This window comes from Carcharodon carcharias, chromosome 8, assembly GCF_017639515.1.
Source record: "Carcharodon carcharias isolate sCarCar2 chromosome 8, sCarCar2.pri, whole genome shotgun sequence".
Classification (NCBI taxonomy): domain Eukaryota; kingdom Metazoa; phylum Chordata; class Chondrichthyes; order Lamniformes; family Lamnidae; genus Carcharodon; species Carcharodon carcharias.
In genome coordinates, this window is record NC_054474.1 from 161,362,092 (window position 1) to 161,376,482 (window position 14,391).

Here is a 14,391-nt window from a genome sequence, read left to right on the forward strand (position 1 = left end):
TTATTTTGACCTCTGAAGTACAAAGTCATAAACTGCAGCAGAATAGAGGTTTATAGTGTCAAACACATCCACTGTCTTGTTCAAAGAATCAAATCCTTCTGCTTCGACCTGTAGGTAAAAAATGAAATACAATAATTTACTGTGAATAACTAAAACAAGAATTTCTCAGAAGTTAGTTCTGTCAGTCTTAATCAGCTAATAATGCGTTTGCCAATATCGATGTGTGAATTCAGTAACGACAGCTGCCTAAGGATAGGAAGTCTTGCTAAATTTGGATGGCAAACAGAATTAATGGGCAGAATTTTGAGTTCGGCGGCTGGGCGCAATTGGCGGGCCCGAGAGCGGCCAGGAAACGGGCTGCCACCCACAATTGTCTCCCGACCGCGATTTCACGCTGACGGGCCAATTAAGGCCCACCCAGCATGAAACGCAGCTCCTCACTGGTTGGGAAGGGCCGAGCAGGGGCAGGGGCCTGTCAGCCGCCGGGTTCAATGGCGACTCAGCAGCCAGTTTAAGTAACTATTATTTTTCATATTATTTCTTCCTTTAGCCATCCTACATCATTTAAGATCCTGAAAAACGAGAAATGGCAGGAATCCTCCATAGCCGGATGTTAAGGGGTATACAAGAGCAGCTAAGAGTGACCCCAGTTTTAGCAAGAAACCCCACCCCTTCCTCTCTCACCCACCTTCCAACCTCCCCCCCCCAGCCCCCCACCCCCAAACCCCTCCACCCAGTAGAGATCCTGACTAGTGGTCAACCTATTCTCTATTGGAGGAATTGAAGAAATTAATGTGGAGAGATTCTATCTCCTGTTCCCAACCTGTCAGTAATATTGGCCGACAACTCAGAATAGGTCACCTGATTGGTTCATTATGGATGGGCCATGATGGAGAAACCAAGGAAAGAGTCAATGGAAGAAAGGTGGGGAGTCCCACCTTTAGAAATATACAATATGTAGTTCTTAGATTGACTAAAAAAACTAAAAATGAAATTGTTACTAGGGTTGTTTCCCAAAAGTTGATTTTGAAATTATTAAAACGTTATTACATTGGATAATGAAAACTGATTTCACACGATAATTAATTCCAAAATATAAAGAGAAAAAAAAAGTGTAAGAAACCAAAGGATACACTTCAAGTTTCAAAACATCTAGTTAATCTGTTAATCCTAAAGGACACACAACAGTTGAGAACAAGGACCAGCAGATATTACAAAGATAGGCTAGTTCCTTAATGTTTCAATTAGAAATATATTCCAGATTTTGTATTTGAATTCTTATTTTGCCCTTTCAAGCAGATGATTCTCTGGGCCAGTTGCCTCCTTAGATCATTTGACTTATTGCAATTAAGTCTCTCAAAAATTTTATGTGGTGAAGAGTAAGACCACATGGCCTGTGGAGCTATCTGTTGAACTATCATATTCAGTAAGGCAGCTTACATTAAATTTGAGAGTATTACATGTATTAATGTACTGGGAAAATAATGCAGAAAAAAAGCTGCAGTACTCGACTGAGTAATGTATTATAGTCCTCATTTGCATTCTGGTGTCCTACATACTACATATGCCCTATTTTTCACTCTCCTCCCTTTCTGCTTCTGTTTTGTTAGCTGGGGAGTTTTATGTATTTCTCTCTAGCTTTGCCGTGTCTTTACTTACTCCCCATTATTGACTCTTAAAGCTTCATATTTTAAAGGTCTTCCTGCTATTATCTCAGTAGTTCACCTCTCATCAGCAAAACCCAACTTTAAAAAAAAACTTGTTAAAATGTTCGGAGGGTTCTTCTTTCCCCCTAGCTCCTTTCCAATCATAGAAGGAAACAGCTCAAGACTGGCAAAAGGAACAAGCATACTAGTACTTATCCTCACCTTGCAGCTTTTTTTGAATGACCAGGGAGCTTGGGGAGCCTTTAGTTCCCTGTTGCTTTCTTCATGCCAATGACTCAGCCAATCAGAGTCAACTTGCCAACCAATCAGCACCCTTTTCTCCTGTGTTTTAAATTGTTGTGATCCTTTGAAGTTTGGCATTCTTGCATTTGTCCTGATGAATACGAGATGAAAAACTTTGGAAACATCTCTCTCTTTTCAGCAATATTAGAGTTTCATTTGAAGAAGGAGGACAGCTATATACCTTCAGGTGTGTAAATGAATCTATCCATTCTCAGCACGTTAGTCTTCCTCCACCTTGACCATTATATATACCCATACTCACAGTCACAAACAAAACACATTTTATAAAGCTGTGATTTTACAGAACCAAGGCAGTGACAGATTTCAAAATATATGTAGATTCCTAATCCTTTCATAATGGATAGGAAATCTAACAATAACACCTCCTCCATGCCTTACCTCAAGAACATATTCCCCAGGTATTAGAAGCCTGTAGTATTCTCCCAGAGAATTGGTTTGGTATGGGACAAGATTACTCCTGCCAAAAATGTTTACAATTGCTTTGGAAATAGGATTTCCCTTATCATCCAGAACTCTGCCCTTTAATCCTGGAAGATAAAGGTGAAGTGAATTACTGTTTATAAATAGTTCAAACCTAGTCAACTGTTGCATAAGCCTCCAGTCAAACAATAAGCACACAAAGAGACATGTCTAGCTTCAGACTCATTTCCAAATTACAACTTTCACATTTCTGAAAAGTTGAAGTAGTGGAAAAGTGGGGAGAATTTTAATGCAGAATTAGAGTGAGAGGCTACAAGTGATACCCACATCAGAATGTAGGTGAATGTGCCATTGTGCTCACCATCCCTACCCTGCTTAGCTCATTAAACTGCTTTTGGCATTGAATCTATGAGCATGGCACTCAGTTTCTGCTGCTCCTCATGGGCAACCTCCAACCACACCTTCTTTGTTTCACTGCAAGCTTCCTCCTTCATCATTAGGGAAGAGTATCTGGACCTTTACAGTCCCCAGTAGCAAATCCAGAGAGGTGTCACTAAAATGTTTGAATGTTTGGATTCCGTGCTGCTCCCAACCCCAAACTCCCATCAAGTCAGATGTTTGAAGTGTCCCTTCAAATACAGGAATTGAAATCACCTCGTGGGTCATCACCATATCCGCTCATGCTAATTGGTCAGGAAACCCAGAAATGATATGGTAATATAGTGGTTGGTTTAAAAAGGCATTGATTGACACACTTGAGTTCCCACACTCTCCTAGTACATTGCCAAGTTAAAAGCCATCCATAATATTGGTAATTAAAAAGAGGTTTTGAAAATAACAAATAAAATAATCTATGTAAAAAATTATACCATCCAAAATGAACACTGGAGATTAGAAATTACAGTCGGTGATGTTATGCTTTTACTCTCTACAGCTTTAACTGAGGCATTAATCTATCAAAAATAAAGAGTGTTAACACCTCCATTAAAATAGAATTAGGGAATGGTTACAAGAAGTAGACCTGTCATGCCTGTGCTGGCTCTCTGAAGGAGCAATTCACCTAATGCCACTCCCCTGCTTTCTCTCCGTAGCACAGCACATTCTTCCTTTTCAGATAACAATCCAATTCCCTCTTGAATATCTTGATTAAATCTGCCTCCACCAAACACTCAGGCAGTACTTTCCAGATCCTTACCACTCGCTGTGTGAAAACATATTTCCTCATTTCGCCATTGCTTCTTATTCCAACTATCTTAAATCTGCACCCCCTGATACTTGCTCATTCCAGCAATGGGAATAGTTTTTCCTGTCTACTCTGTCCAGACCCCACATGATTTTGAATACCTCTATCAAATCTCCTCTCAACCTTCTCTTCTCCAAGGAAAATAGTCCCAACTTCTCCAATCTGTCCACACAACTGAAGTTCCTCATCCCTGGCACCATTCTCATGAATCTTTTCTCCACCTTCTCTAATGCCTTCACATCCTTCCTAAAATGTGGTGGTCAGAACTGAATGTAATACTCCAGCTGTGGCCGAATCAATGTTTGATACAGGTTTAACATAACTTCCTTCCTTTTGTATTCTATGCCCCTGTAATAAAGCCTAGGATACTGCATGCTTCATTAACCGTGCTCTCAAAGTCACTTTTAATGATTTATGCACATATATACCCAGGTCCCTCTACTCCTGTACCTGCTTTAGAATTGTACCCTTTATTTTATATTGACTCTCTGCAATCTTCTTACCAAAATTAATCACTTCACACTTCTCTGCATTAAATTTTATCTGCCACAAGTCCATCCATTCCACTAACTTGTCCATGTGCTTTTCAAGTTTTACCCTATTCTTGCAGTTCACAATACTTCCAAGTCTTGTATTGTCACAAAAAGCCGATTACAGTAACATATTACTTACAGGCACACTGAACTTTTTAAGGAAGAAATACAAGCAAGGACACTGAGCAGTGTGGATGAGGTTAAACAAATCCCTGAGAGTTATAAGATTTTGTATCTGAAGGAAGGGTGGCCACATTTCCCCAGGTGAGGGAAGTAAGTCTATAGTGATACTGAGGGATATAGGGACCAGCCAAATTCTACTACTGGGAAAAGACATGACCTTTCCAACAGAGAGTGCAGTAAATGTCAAGGTATTGGTAAAGGGGATTGAGGGAGGTACATGTCCATCCCCTTATACTGGGTGCACCTGGAGTGTGACCTTGTGTCAAGACCAGTGACCATCGGAGTCAGGTTGACCTGTTCCTCAGCAATGATCTGGTGGGTTCAAAGGTAATCGCATCCCCGCTGGTCTCAGAGAAGCCAACTGAGGTCAGGGAGACAAAACAACTGCAGGAGAAAGTGCCTGGCATTTTCCTTGACTGTGTGGTAACGCGGTCTATGGCCAGACAAGCTCTGTCAGTGGCGGCAGAAGTGGCACTGCAGACCGAAAACCCTACCGTCTTGTTATCTGAGACCTTTTTCGGGAATTTAAAAGTCTCTCTTAAGGAAGTAATAAACAGATCTTCCTTGGTAGCGGCCCAGCAAACTGACCCATTGTTAAAAACATTAGCTCAGATTGCCCACACTGAAGCTGAGGCAGAAGCAGTCCCTGAATGCTACTACATTAAAAATGAGGTACCAGTGAGGAAATGGAGACTCCTCACAGACCTCCAAACGAGGAGTGGACAGTGATCCACCAGGTAGTGTTGCCGCTAAGGTGCCGTAGGCAAATCTTACAACTGACTCACAAAATTGCAGTGGCTGGGCATATCAGTATACACAAAACCCGAGCCAGCATCAGCCAGCATTTTTACTGGCTACACCTCCACAGGGATGTAGTAAGGCTTTACAGAACCTGCCACACCTGCCAGGTTATGGGAAAACCCCAGCCTACAATAAAACCTGCACCTACGATTCCCGTGCCAGCTTTTGGGGAACCATTCAGCAAGTGGACTATGTAGGGCTACCAGTATATCCTTACTATCATGGATATGGCTATCCGCTTCCCAGAGGCTGTTCCCCTGAAAACCATATCTGTCAAAACAGTGTTGAGAGAAGTAGCCCAAGTTCTTTACCAGGTATGGTCTACTACTGAGATCCAGTCGGATCAGGGCTCAAGTTTTATGTCCAAAATATTCCAGGAAGTCGTGGGTAACCTGGGCATAACCTAGCTGAAGATTTCAGCATATCACCCGCAGTCGCAGGAAGAGCTAGAACGGTACCACCAGACCCTAAAAACAAATTTATCAGGACACACTGCCACGAGCACCCCATGACTGGGATAAAGGGCTAGGTTTTTTTCTGTTCACTAGCAGCGATTCACCCAATGAGTCCACCGGTTTTACTCTGTTTGAATTAGTTTATGGGCATCAAGTGCGAGGGCCTCTGAAACTAATGAAGGAGAGGTTTTTAGAACATGAGGGGAAAATCACCATATTAGACTATGTAACAGTGTTCCGGGAGCAACTCATGAGAATCTGTGATGTGGCTCAAGAACACTTAAAAATCTCCCAGACAGCTATGAAGAAACAGGCAGACAAACATGCCCGGGCCCAAAACTTTGAGCCAGGAGACTATGGGCGGAATTGTCACAGATTTGCACTAAGTGCAGTAGCAGGCAGGAAAAGTTATGTTTTACCCACCGGCCGCAATGGCGGCTTTTCACACCGTATCATCCCAAACCCGCTGCATAAATTATGCATTCTCAGGATACATGCCGTTTCCATGGTGGGCAGGCTCCAATTCGGCTGCCACGCCATCACCTCACTGTTTCATCACGCCAGGCACCACATTTAAAGTATAGCCGTGCTCAGTGCTTCCAGCCCAGGACTGCAGCAAAGAAGACATGGCCCCGAAAGACAGGCACCTTTTGGACACCGTGGAGGCTTGCTGTGATGTCCTCTACCCCCACTCTGGCTGTAGGAGGGGTAGCAACATTACCACTCCAGTTTGGTAGGTAATGGCAGTGGTGATCAGTGCCAATGTTGCACAGAAGAGGTTGGCCAATCCAATGCAGATAGAGGATCAATGATCTCATCTGTGCAGCCAGGGTATGGCAACCATCTCATCACTCTAGACTTACACACTCAAACCCATCATGCATTCACTGGCATCTCACTCACTGTCAGCTCAAGGGCCATCACCATTCACTCTCTCTCACACATACCCTCACATATCCTTCTGGCCCCATCTGCTCTGGAGACTGCCTCTTCAGCCCTCACCATCTTGAGGCCACTTGCACAGATCAACATGTGCCCCACACACCCTGGGATACCCCACTTCCCCAGTACAACCTTCATCCTGCAGCCTCTTCCCTTGCCTGAGGCCACTTCTCCCCCTTTCCCAAGCAAGCCCTAGCCCTGCAGCCTTTGAAAAGCCTCCCACATATGGCTGATCTGGTAGGTAGAGATCTGCCCACGAGCCCCCCTAAAAGTGATGTGGTGCTGTCTGTGAAGCCTGGCGCTGATGACTGCGAGTTCTGAATGAAGCAAGGTGGGCAAACAGACATTGAAGTCCCGAGCAAAGTGCAGCCCGCCATGTGCACACCTTATATATGCTGTTGTGAATCACATCGGTGTGTTTTCCCACCGACGTGGGCGGAAGATCCAGCGGGGGATGGACGATTCCGGCGAGCTGGCTGAGAAGTGATATGCAGATGTATTACAATCAGGTTCCAGACATTGATGGCGGGAAACGTGGATGATCGCAAACTGGTTTCACGCCGTCGTGAAATCAATCATGCCATTTTGTCCACTCATGCCACTGAACATGCCCAATGCCAATGGGCACAGAAAATCCAAGCCCATGTGTTAGTGCTCCTACCAATACCAGGTGAACCCTTAAAAGCCCGATTCAGTGGTGTGTACAGAGCAGCAAAGTAGCTTGGGGAAGTAAACTATCTAATTGAGACCCCAATTTGGGGGAAAAAGCAAAGGCTGTGTCATGTCAAAATGATAAAGCGATATCACAGCCGAGAAGGGGACAAGCAGGTAATGAATGGTCTATCTCATTGCCACCAACCTACAGGATGAGGGTAGCAGTGGGGATGAATTGTAGGGAGACATGGGTGAGGCCCACATTGAACCCCCTACTACTTGGCTAACCAACACAAAGATACTAGCGAACTTAGACTCCTTATTCACCCATCTAAAGTGCAGAACCGCCCCATTGATAGACTTATTACAGGAAAAAGCAAAGGATTGAGAAATGCCAGACAGCTTTCGAAAAGCTGAAAGCCATTTTAATAGGTGAGCCTGTGCTTGCAGCTCTGGACTTTAACCAAACATTTAAAGTGGCCATTGATGCGAGTGACAAGCTACTCACTGCATTTAAAGGTTTATTCAGGGACAAGCCAGGCTACACCACACTAGCTCCACATGATGTGGATGTGGGAGAGGCTCCTCCCATAAGGCAACATCCCTATTGGCTAGGGCCAGAAAAGCTGGCTCAGGTTCGGGAGGAGTTAACTACGTGCTGGAGCACCAACTAATAGAGCCTAGCATCAGTAGCTGGAGCTCCCCAGTTGTGCTCGTACCCAAATTAGACGGCTCCACAAGGTTCTCCATTGACAACTGAAAAGTTAATGCAGTGACCAGAGCCGACTCCTACCCATTACCCCACCTGGAAGACTGTATAGATAGGGTAGATAAAGCAGCCACATTACAAAGATAGCTTTACTCAAGGGATATTGGCGCGTTCCCTTGACAGCCCACGGGAAGGAAATCTCCATCTTCGTAACTCCGGTGGGTTATACCAGTGTTGAGTCATGCCATTTGGACTCCAAAATGCCCCAGCCACCTTTCAAAATCTGATGAACCAGGCATTGGCGGGCTTATCCAATTGCAGAGTATACCTAGATGACCTTCCAGTGTACAGCAACACCTGGGAAACTCACTTAGAAGAACTGGAAGCTCTTTTCCAGAAAGTACAGTCAGCTGACTTAGTGGTCATTCTCGCAAAGAGTGAGTTCGCTAAGGCTCAAGTGACCTATCCAGGACACATAGTGGGTCAAGGACAAGTACTGCCCAGGGCTGCAAAGGTACAAGAAGTGGCAGAGTTCCCCATTCCCACAACGAATCGGGAAATCATGGGGTTCTTGGGGACGTGTGGGTTCTAATGCAAGTTCGTCCCAAACTTCAGCACAGTAACCGCCCCATTGATAGACTTATTACAGGAAAATGCAAAGGATTGAGAAATGCCAGACAGCTTTCGGAAAGCTGACAGCCATTTTAATAGGTGAGCCTGTGCTTGCAGCTCTGGACTTTAACCAAACATTTAAAGTGGCCATCGATGCGAATGACATTGGGGTAGGGGCTGTCCTCCTTCTAGAAAACAAATCAGAGAGAGACCAATTGGGTACTACTCCAAAACAGTAAACAAGGATCACAAACAGTACTCCACAGTGGAGAAGGAAGCCCTTGGTTTATTACTGGCTCTCAAACACTTTGAGATATAGGTCCAAAATGGATACAGAGAGACAAGCCTATACTGATCACAACCCTTTAACCTTTGTGGAAAGGTTTAAGACACAGAATGCCAGGTTATTCCTTTGGAGTTTGTTTCTCCAACTGTACTGCTTAAAAAATCACCCGCATTGCCAGGAAATCAAATGTGATTACAGATGCCTTGTCCAGAACTTATAGACCTGGTTAGAACTGAAGTGATAATATTGACCAAGGCTAGGAGAATGATAATGTGTGTGGCAAAGTGTCATGAAGAGCCAATTACAGCCATGAAATACTTACAGGCATGCTGAGCTTTTTAAGAAAGATGTGTGTGTTTTTAAAGAAATACAAGCAACGACACTGAGCAGTAGATGGCTGATAATGTAAAGAGATCCAATGTGGATTATACTGACAGACCTGTCCTGACAGAACATGGAATGTTGCACTTGAAAAGGTGTCATGGCCTTCTTCAAGCAAAGACACTTAAAAGGGAGATGGGAAAGACGCAAAAGACTGAACTTTAATCTCCTGTGGTTGTAGAGACAAAAGACCGATTACCATGTCTGAGCAGGCATCTAAAATCTATCTACTGTTGATTCATATCTCAGAATGTATAAACTGGTGGGAGATCAAAGAAAACAGACTCTGGGTGCAAGGCATGGTTATTTTCCCTTACGGGAATACACAGAGAAAAATGGGTTAAAAAGCTAGCTGCAGAACGGTGCTAGTGTGCTGGTATGCTGTGTGTGTGATAGCAAGATGAAGATCAACTAGTCACCCCTGCAGTTGCAGATGAAGTCTCCCTCTCTCTGTTGCCAGAGGCAAGTCAGCAGAAGCCACAATTGAAAAGGAAGTAGGACAGCTTCTTCAGCTAACCTGCAGAACCAAGTATCTCCAAACCTACTGCGAAACTGCCAAAGTCAGCTCTACCAGAATATTCCAACTTAATGACCAGAACGCTTCGCCAACTACCCCTCTCAGACAAGCCAAAGACTGAATTATATATCTTTTTAAACTTTTATTTGGACTCTTAACTTCTCATTTCTGATCTGTGTGTATGTGTGTTGCATTTTTGTTATATTTCTTGGGTTTTTAGTAACTAATAAACTTACTCTTTCTTTGACTCAAGAAAGCCTGGTTAAATTGGCTCCTTCTAAAAAATAAATACATTTTGACTGGGAAAAGGTATCCACGGGGGAAGGGATCCCTTTTAAATGAACCTTATTGCAACTAACTGAAGGGGTTGAATAAAGAAGGTGAGATAGCTCGTTTTTAATTCATTCATGGGATGTGGGTGTCGCATTTATTGCCCATCCCTAATTGCCCCTGAGAAGCTGATGGTGAGCTGCTTCCTTGAACCACTGCAGCTCTGAGGTGGTGGGTACACCCACAGCGCTATTTGGGAGGGAGTTCCAGGATTTTGACCTAGTGATAGTGAAGGAACGGCGTTATATTTCCAAGTCAGGATTGTGAGTGGCTTGAAGGGGAACTTCCAGGCAGTGGTGTTCCCATGTATCTGCTGCCCTTGTCTTTCTAGATGGTAGCAGTCATGAGTTTAGAAGGTGCTGTCTAAGGAGCCTTGGTGAGTTCCTGCAGTGCATCTTGTAGATGGTACACACTGCTGCCACTGTGTGTCGGTGGTAGAGGGAGTGAATGTTTGTGGATGGGGTGTCAATCAAGCAGGCTGCTTTGTCCTTGAATGATGTCAAGCTTCTTGAGTGTTGTTTGAGCTGCACTCATCCAGGCAAGTGGAGAGTATTCCATCGGACTCCTGAACTTGTGCCTTGTAGATGGTGGACAGGCTTTGGGGGGTTAGCACATGAGTTACTCGCTGCAGGATTCCTAGCCTTGACCTTCTCTTCTAGCCACAATATTTATATGGCTAGTCCAGTTCGGTTTCTGGTTAACAGTAACCTGCAGGATGTAGATAGTGGGATATTCAGCAATGGTAATGTCATCAAGGGGCGATGGCTAGGTTCTCTCTTGTTGGAGATGGTCAATGTCTGGCACTTGTGTGGCACAAATGTTACTTGCCACTTGTCAGCCCAAGCCTGGATATTGTCTAGGTCTTGCTGTATTTACACATGGACTGCTTCAGTATCTGAGCAGTCGTGAATGGCGCTGAATATTGTGCAATCATCAGCGAACATCCCCACTTCTGATCTTATAATGGAAGGAAGGCCATTGATGAAGCAGCTGAAGATGGTTGGACCTAGAACACTACCCTGAGGATCTCCTGCAGTGATGTCATGGAACTGAGATGATTGACCTCCAACAACCACAATCATCTTCCTTTGTGCTGGGTATGACTCCACCAGTGGACAGTTTTCTCCCTGATTCCCATTGACTCCAGTCTTGGTACAGCTCCTTGATGCCATACTCGGTCAAATGCTGTCTTGATGTCAAGACCCATCAATCTCACCTCACCTCTTGAGAGCAGCTCTTTAGTTCATGTTTGAACCAAGGCTGTAATGTGGTCAGGAACTGAGTGGTCCTGGTGGAACCCAAACTGACCATCAATGAGCAGTGCCACTTGATAGCACAGCTGATGACCCCTTTCATCACTTTACTAATGATCAAGAGTAGACTGATGGGGAGATAATCGGCCATATTGGATTTGACCTGCTTTTTGTGTACTGGACATTCCTGGGCAATTTTCAACATTGCCAGGTAGATGCCAGTGTTGTAGCTGTACTGGAACAGCTGGGCTTATGGGTGCAGCAAGTTCTGGGGCACAATTCTTCAGTACTGTTGCTGGAATATTGTCAGGGCCCATAGCCTTTGCAGTATCCAGTGCCTTCAGCCGTTTCTTGATATCACGTGGAGTGAATCAAATTGGCTGAAGACTGGCATCTGTGTGTCATTCCTCTTCACCCGGGAGAATAGCATAACCGGTGTCCCGTTCAGGAAGTTAACAAATTGGGGAACTCGCCAGGCACCGGTCATAACAGTATCATCTGAAAATTTTGAAATTGTGCCCTGTACACCAACATCTAGGTCATTAATGTATATCAGGAAGAACAAGGGTACTAACACCGACCCCTGGTGGAACTCCACTATAGAGCTTCCTCCTGTCCGAAAAACAATCATTAACCACTACTCTCTGTTTCCTGTCAGTCAATTAACTTTGTATCCATGTTGCTACTGTCCCTTTTTATCCATGAGCTCTAAATTTGCTCGTAGGTCTGTTTTGCGGCCTTTTGGATTTGAAATAGGCAAGAGTGGAATTTGATATTAGTAACCTGAATTTCTACTCACGCACATGTTGGCATTAACCTTCTGAAAAGCAATTTGAGCCCTAGAATTGAGAATCCGTAAATAATGCCAAATTTTAACAAAAATATAAATAAAACCATTTATTTATATAAAATGACTTGGTATTTAATTGGCCATGGAGTGCTTTGGGGTGTCCAGTGCTCATGAAAGATACTTTATAAATGCAAGTTTTTTTTGACAAAGTACAATATGAAAAGATCCTCCATATCGGGATTCATATAACCCAGTGACCAACCCCTGAAATTACTTTGTATATATTATTATTCTTGTCTCCACGCCTGTTCATGATTTTCATGGACAGGATATCAAGGCACGGCCGAAGTGTGGAGAGCATCCAGTTTGGGGGCTTGGGGGTGGCATCTCTGCTGTTTGCCGAAGATGTTGCGCTTCTTGCCTCATCCGACTGTGATCTCCAGCACGCGCACTCGAACGTTTCACTGCCGAATGTGACGCGGCTGGGACGTGCACCAGCACCTCCAAATCTGAGGTCATGGTTCCCTCCTGGAAAAGATTGGGTTGCTTGCTCCAGGTGAGGGGGGAGCAGCTTCCCTTAGTGGAGGAGTTCAAGTACCTCGGGATCTTGTTCGCGAGTGACGGTGGAGGGGTGGGGGGGGGCGGTGGGGGGCGGGGTGGAGCGTGAGATTGACCAGCGGATCGGTGCAGCGGCTGCAGTTCTGCGGGCGCTTTCCCAGTCCATGGTGGCGAAGCGGGAGCTGAGTTTTAGGACATAGCTCTCGGTTTACCGGTCGATCTACGTCCCCATCCTCACTTATGGTCGTGGACTGTGGGTAATGACTGAAAGGATAAGATTGCAGGTACAAATGGCGGAAATGAGGTTTCTCTCCAGGGCCTACTCTCCGGGACAAAGTGAGGAGTTCGGCAACCCGAGAGAGCCTGGGAGCAGAATTGCTGCTCCTCTGGATCAAGAGGGGCCAGTTGAGGTGGTTCGGGCATCTGATAAGGATGCCCCCTGGTAGGATCCCACTGGAGCTGTACTGGGCACGGCCCACTGGGCGGAGACCTCGAGGCCGGCCCAGGACATGCTGGAGGGATGACATCTCTCGGCTGGCCTGGGAATGCCTGAGAATCCCCGAGGAGGAGCTGGAATCTGTGGCTGATGAAAGGGAAATCTGGTCGGCCCTGCTCAGGTTTCTGCCAATGCAACCCTCACCAGGAGAAGCGGTGTGAAAATGGATGGATATTATTAAAATATTCACTGGATTATTGTTGTATGGTCTGCATGAGTGTACTGCAATATACTTCAACAGGTGACAAAGCCCTTTAATAGATATGCAATACTGAGGTCTTAGTTCAATTGTCCTAATTCAGATGCAACACCAATTTCCAGTTAAGGAAAAGTTAAAGGAAACTGGAGACCAGTGGCTGTGTCTTCCACTGCTGGAACCAATAGAGCTTGGAGTTAAAGCAAAGGGAAGGCTGGAATAACATTGCTATTGGCTCATACAGACTCAAAACGTTAACTCTGTTTCCCTCTCCACAGATGATGTCAGACCTGCTGAGTTTTTCCAGCATTTTCTGTCTTTATTTCAGATTTCCAGCATCCACAGTATTTTGCTTTTATCTTACTGCTATTGGCTCTACTGGCAGTTTTTATGCTGTTCTCTGCCCTGCAACAGGAAGGTCTTATTATTTTCTGTGTTGGTGATACCTTAATGCAAACTGTCAAAATGCCAAAAATGTGCTGATCAATGGCTAATAATGCAAAATGGTATTGATTTACAATGGATGCCACAAATTCCACGTTAGTGCTTGTTGCTCTAAGCTGGAGTCAGAGTGATTGAGGTGGATTTTTGTCATCACCACCTGTGTACAATGGATCATCTGCACACAGCAGAAAATCAGGCAAGGACAATCACAAGCCCATAACTGATTTTCCTTCTGCAGTGCATCCATTTTATTTCCTGAATTACCGCATCAATAGTTGGAAACCATACAGTGTAATTAGACTTGGGCAGAGCCATCAAACAGACTGAATCACATCTTCTGAATTTTATACATGCTGATATTCAATGCTATTGGAACTGAATATCAGAGGGCATGTAACTGGTGACCAATGGGTGTCCAATTCAGAACCACCTACATTCCTCCAATTTTGTCCTCTTGCACATCCTCAGTTTTAATCACTCCACCATTGGTGGCTGTTCCTTCAGCTGCCTTAGCCCTAAACTCTAGAATTCCCTCCCTAAACCTCTCTTCTTCTTTAACTTTCTCTCATCCCTTTAAGACGCTCCTTAGAACTTACCTCCTTGACCCCGTCAACTGCC

At 44.6% G+C, this 14,391-nt stretch overlaps 1 protein-coding gene across 1 annotated transcript in view; it reads right to left on the reverse strand.

The window, feature by feature from the left end:
• The window catches only part of LOC121281533 (carboxypeptidase M-like), a 36,618-nt gene continuing 22,227 nt past the window's right edge, over window positions 1-14,391 (reverse strand). Inside the window, exons 9-10 of the mRNA XM_041194481.1 lie at window positions 2,349-2,497; window positions 1-108 (exon numbers count right to left, since the gene is read on the reverse strand). Of these exons, the coding sequence (XP_041050415.1) occupies window positions 1-108; window positions 2,349-2,497 (257 nt within the window). The remainder of the gene's footprint in view (window positions 109-2,348; window positions 2,498-14,391) is intronic.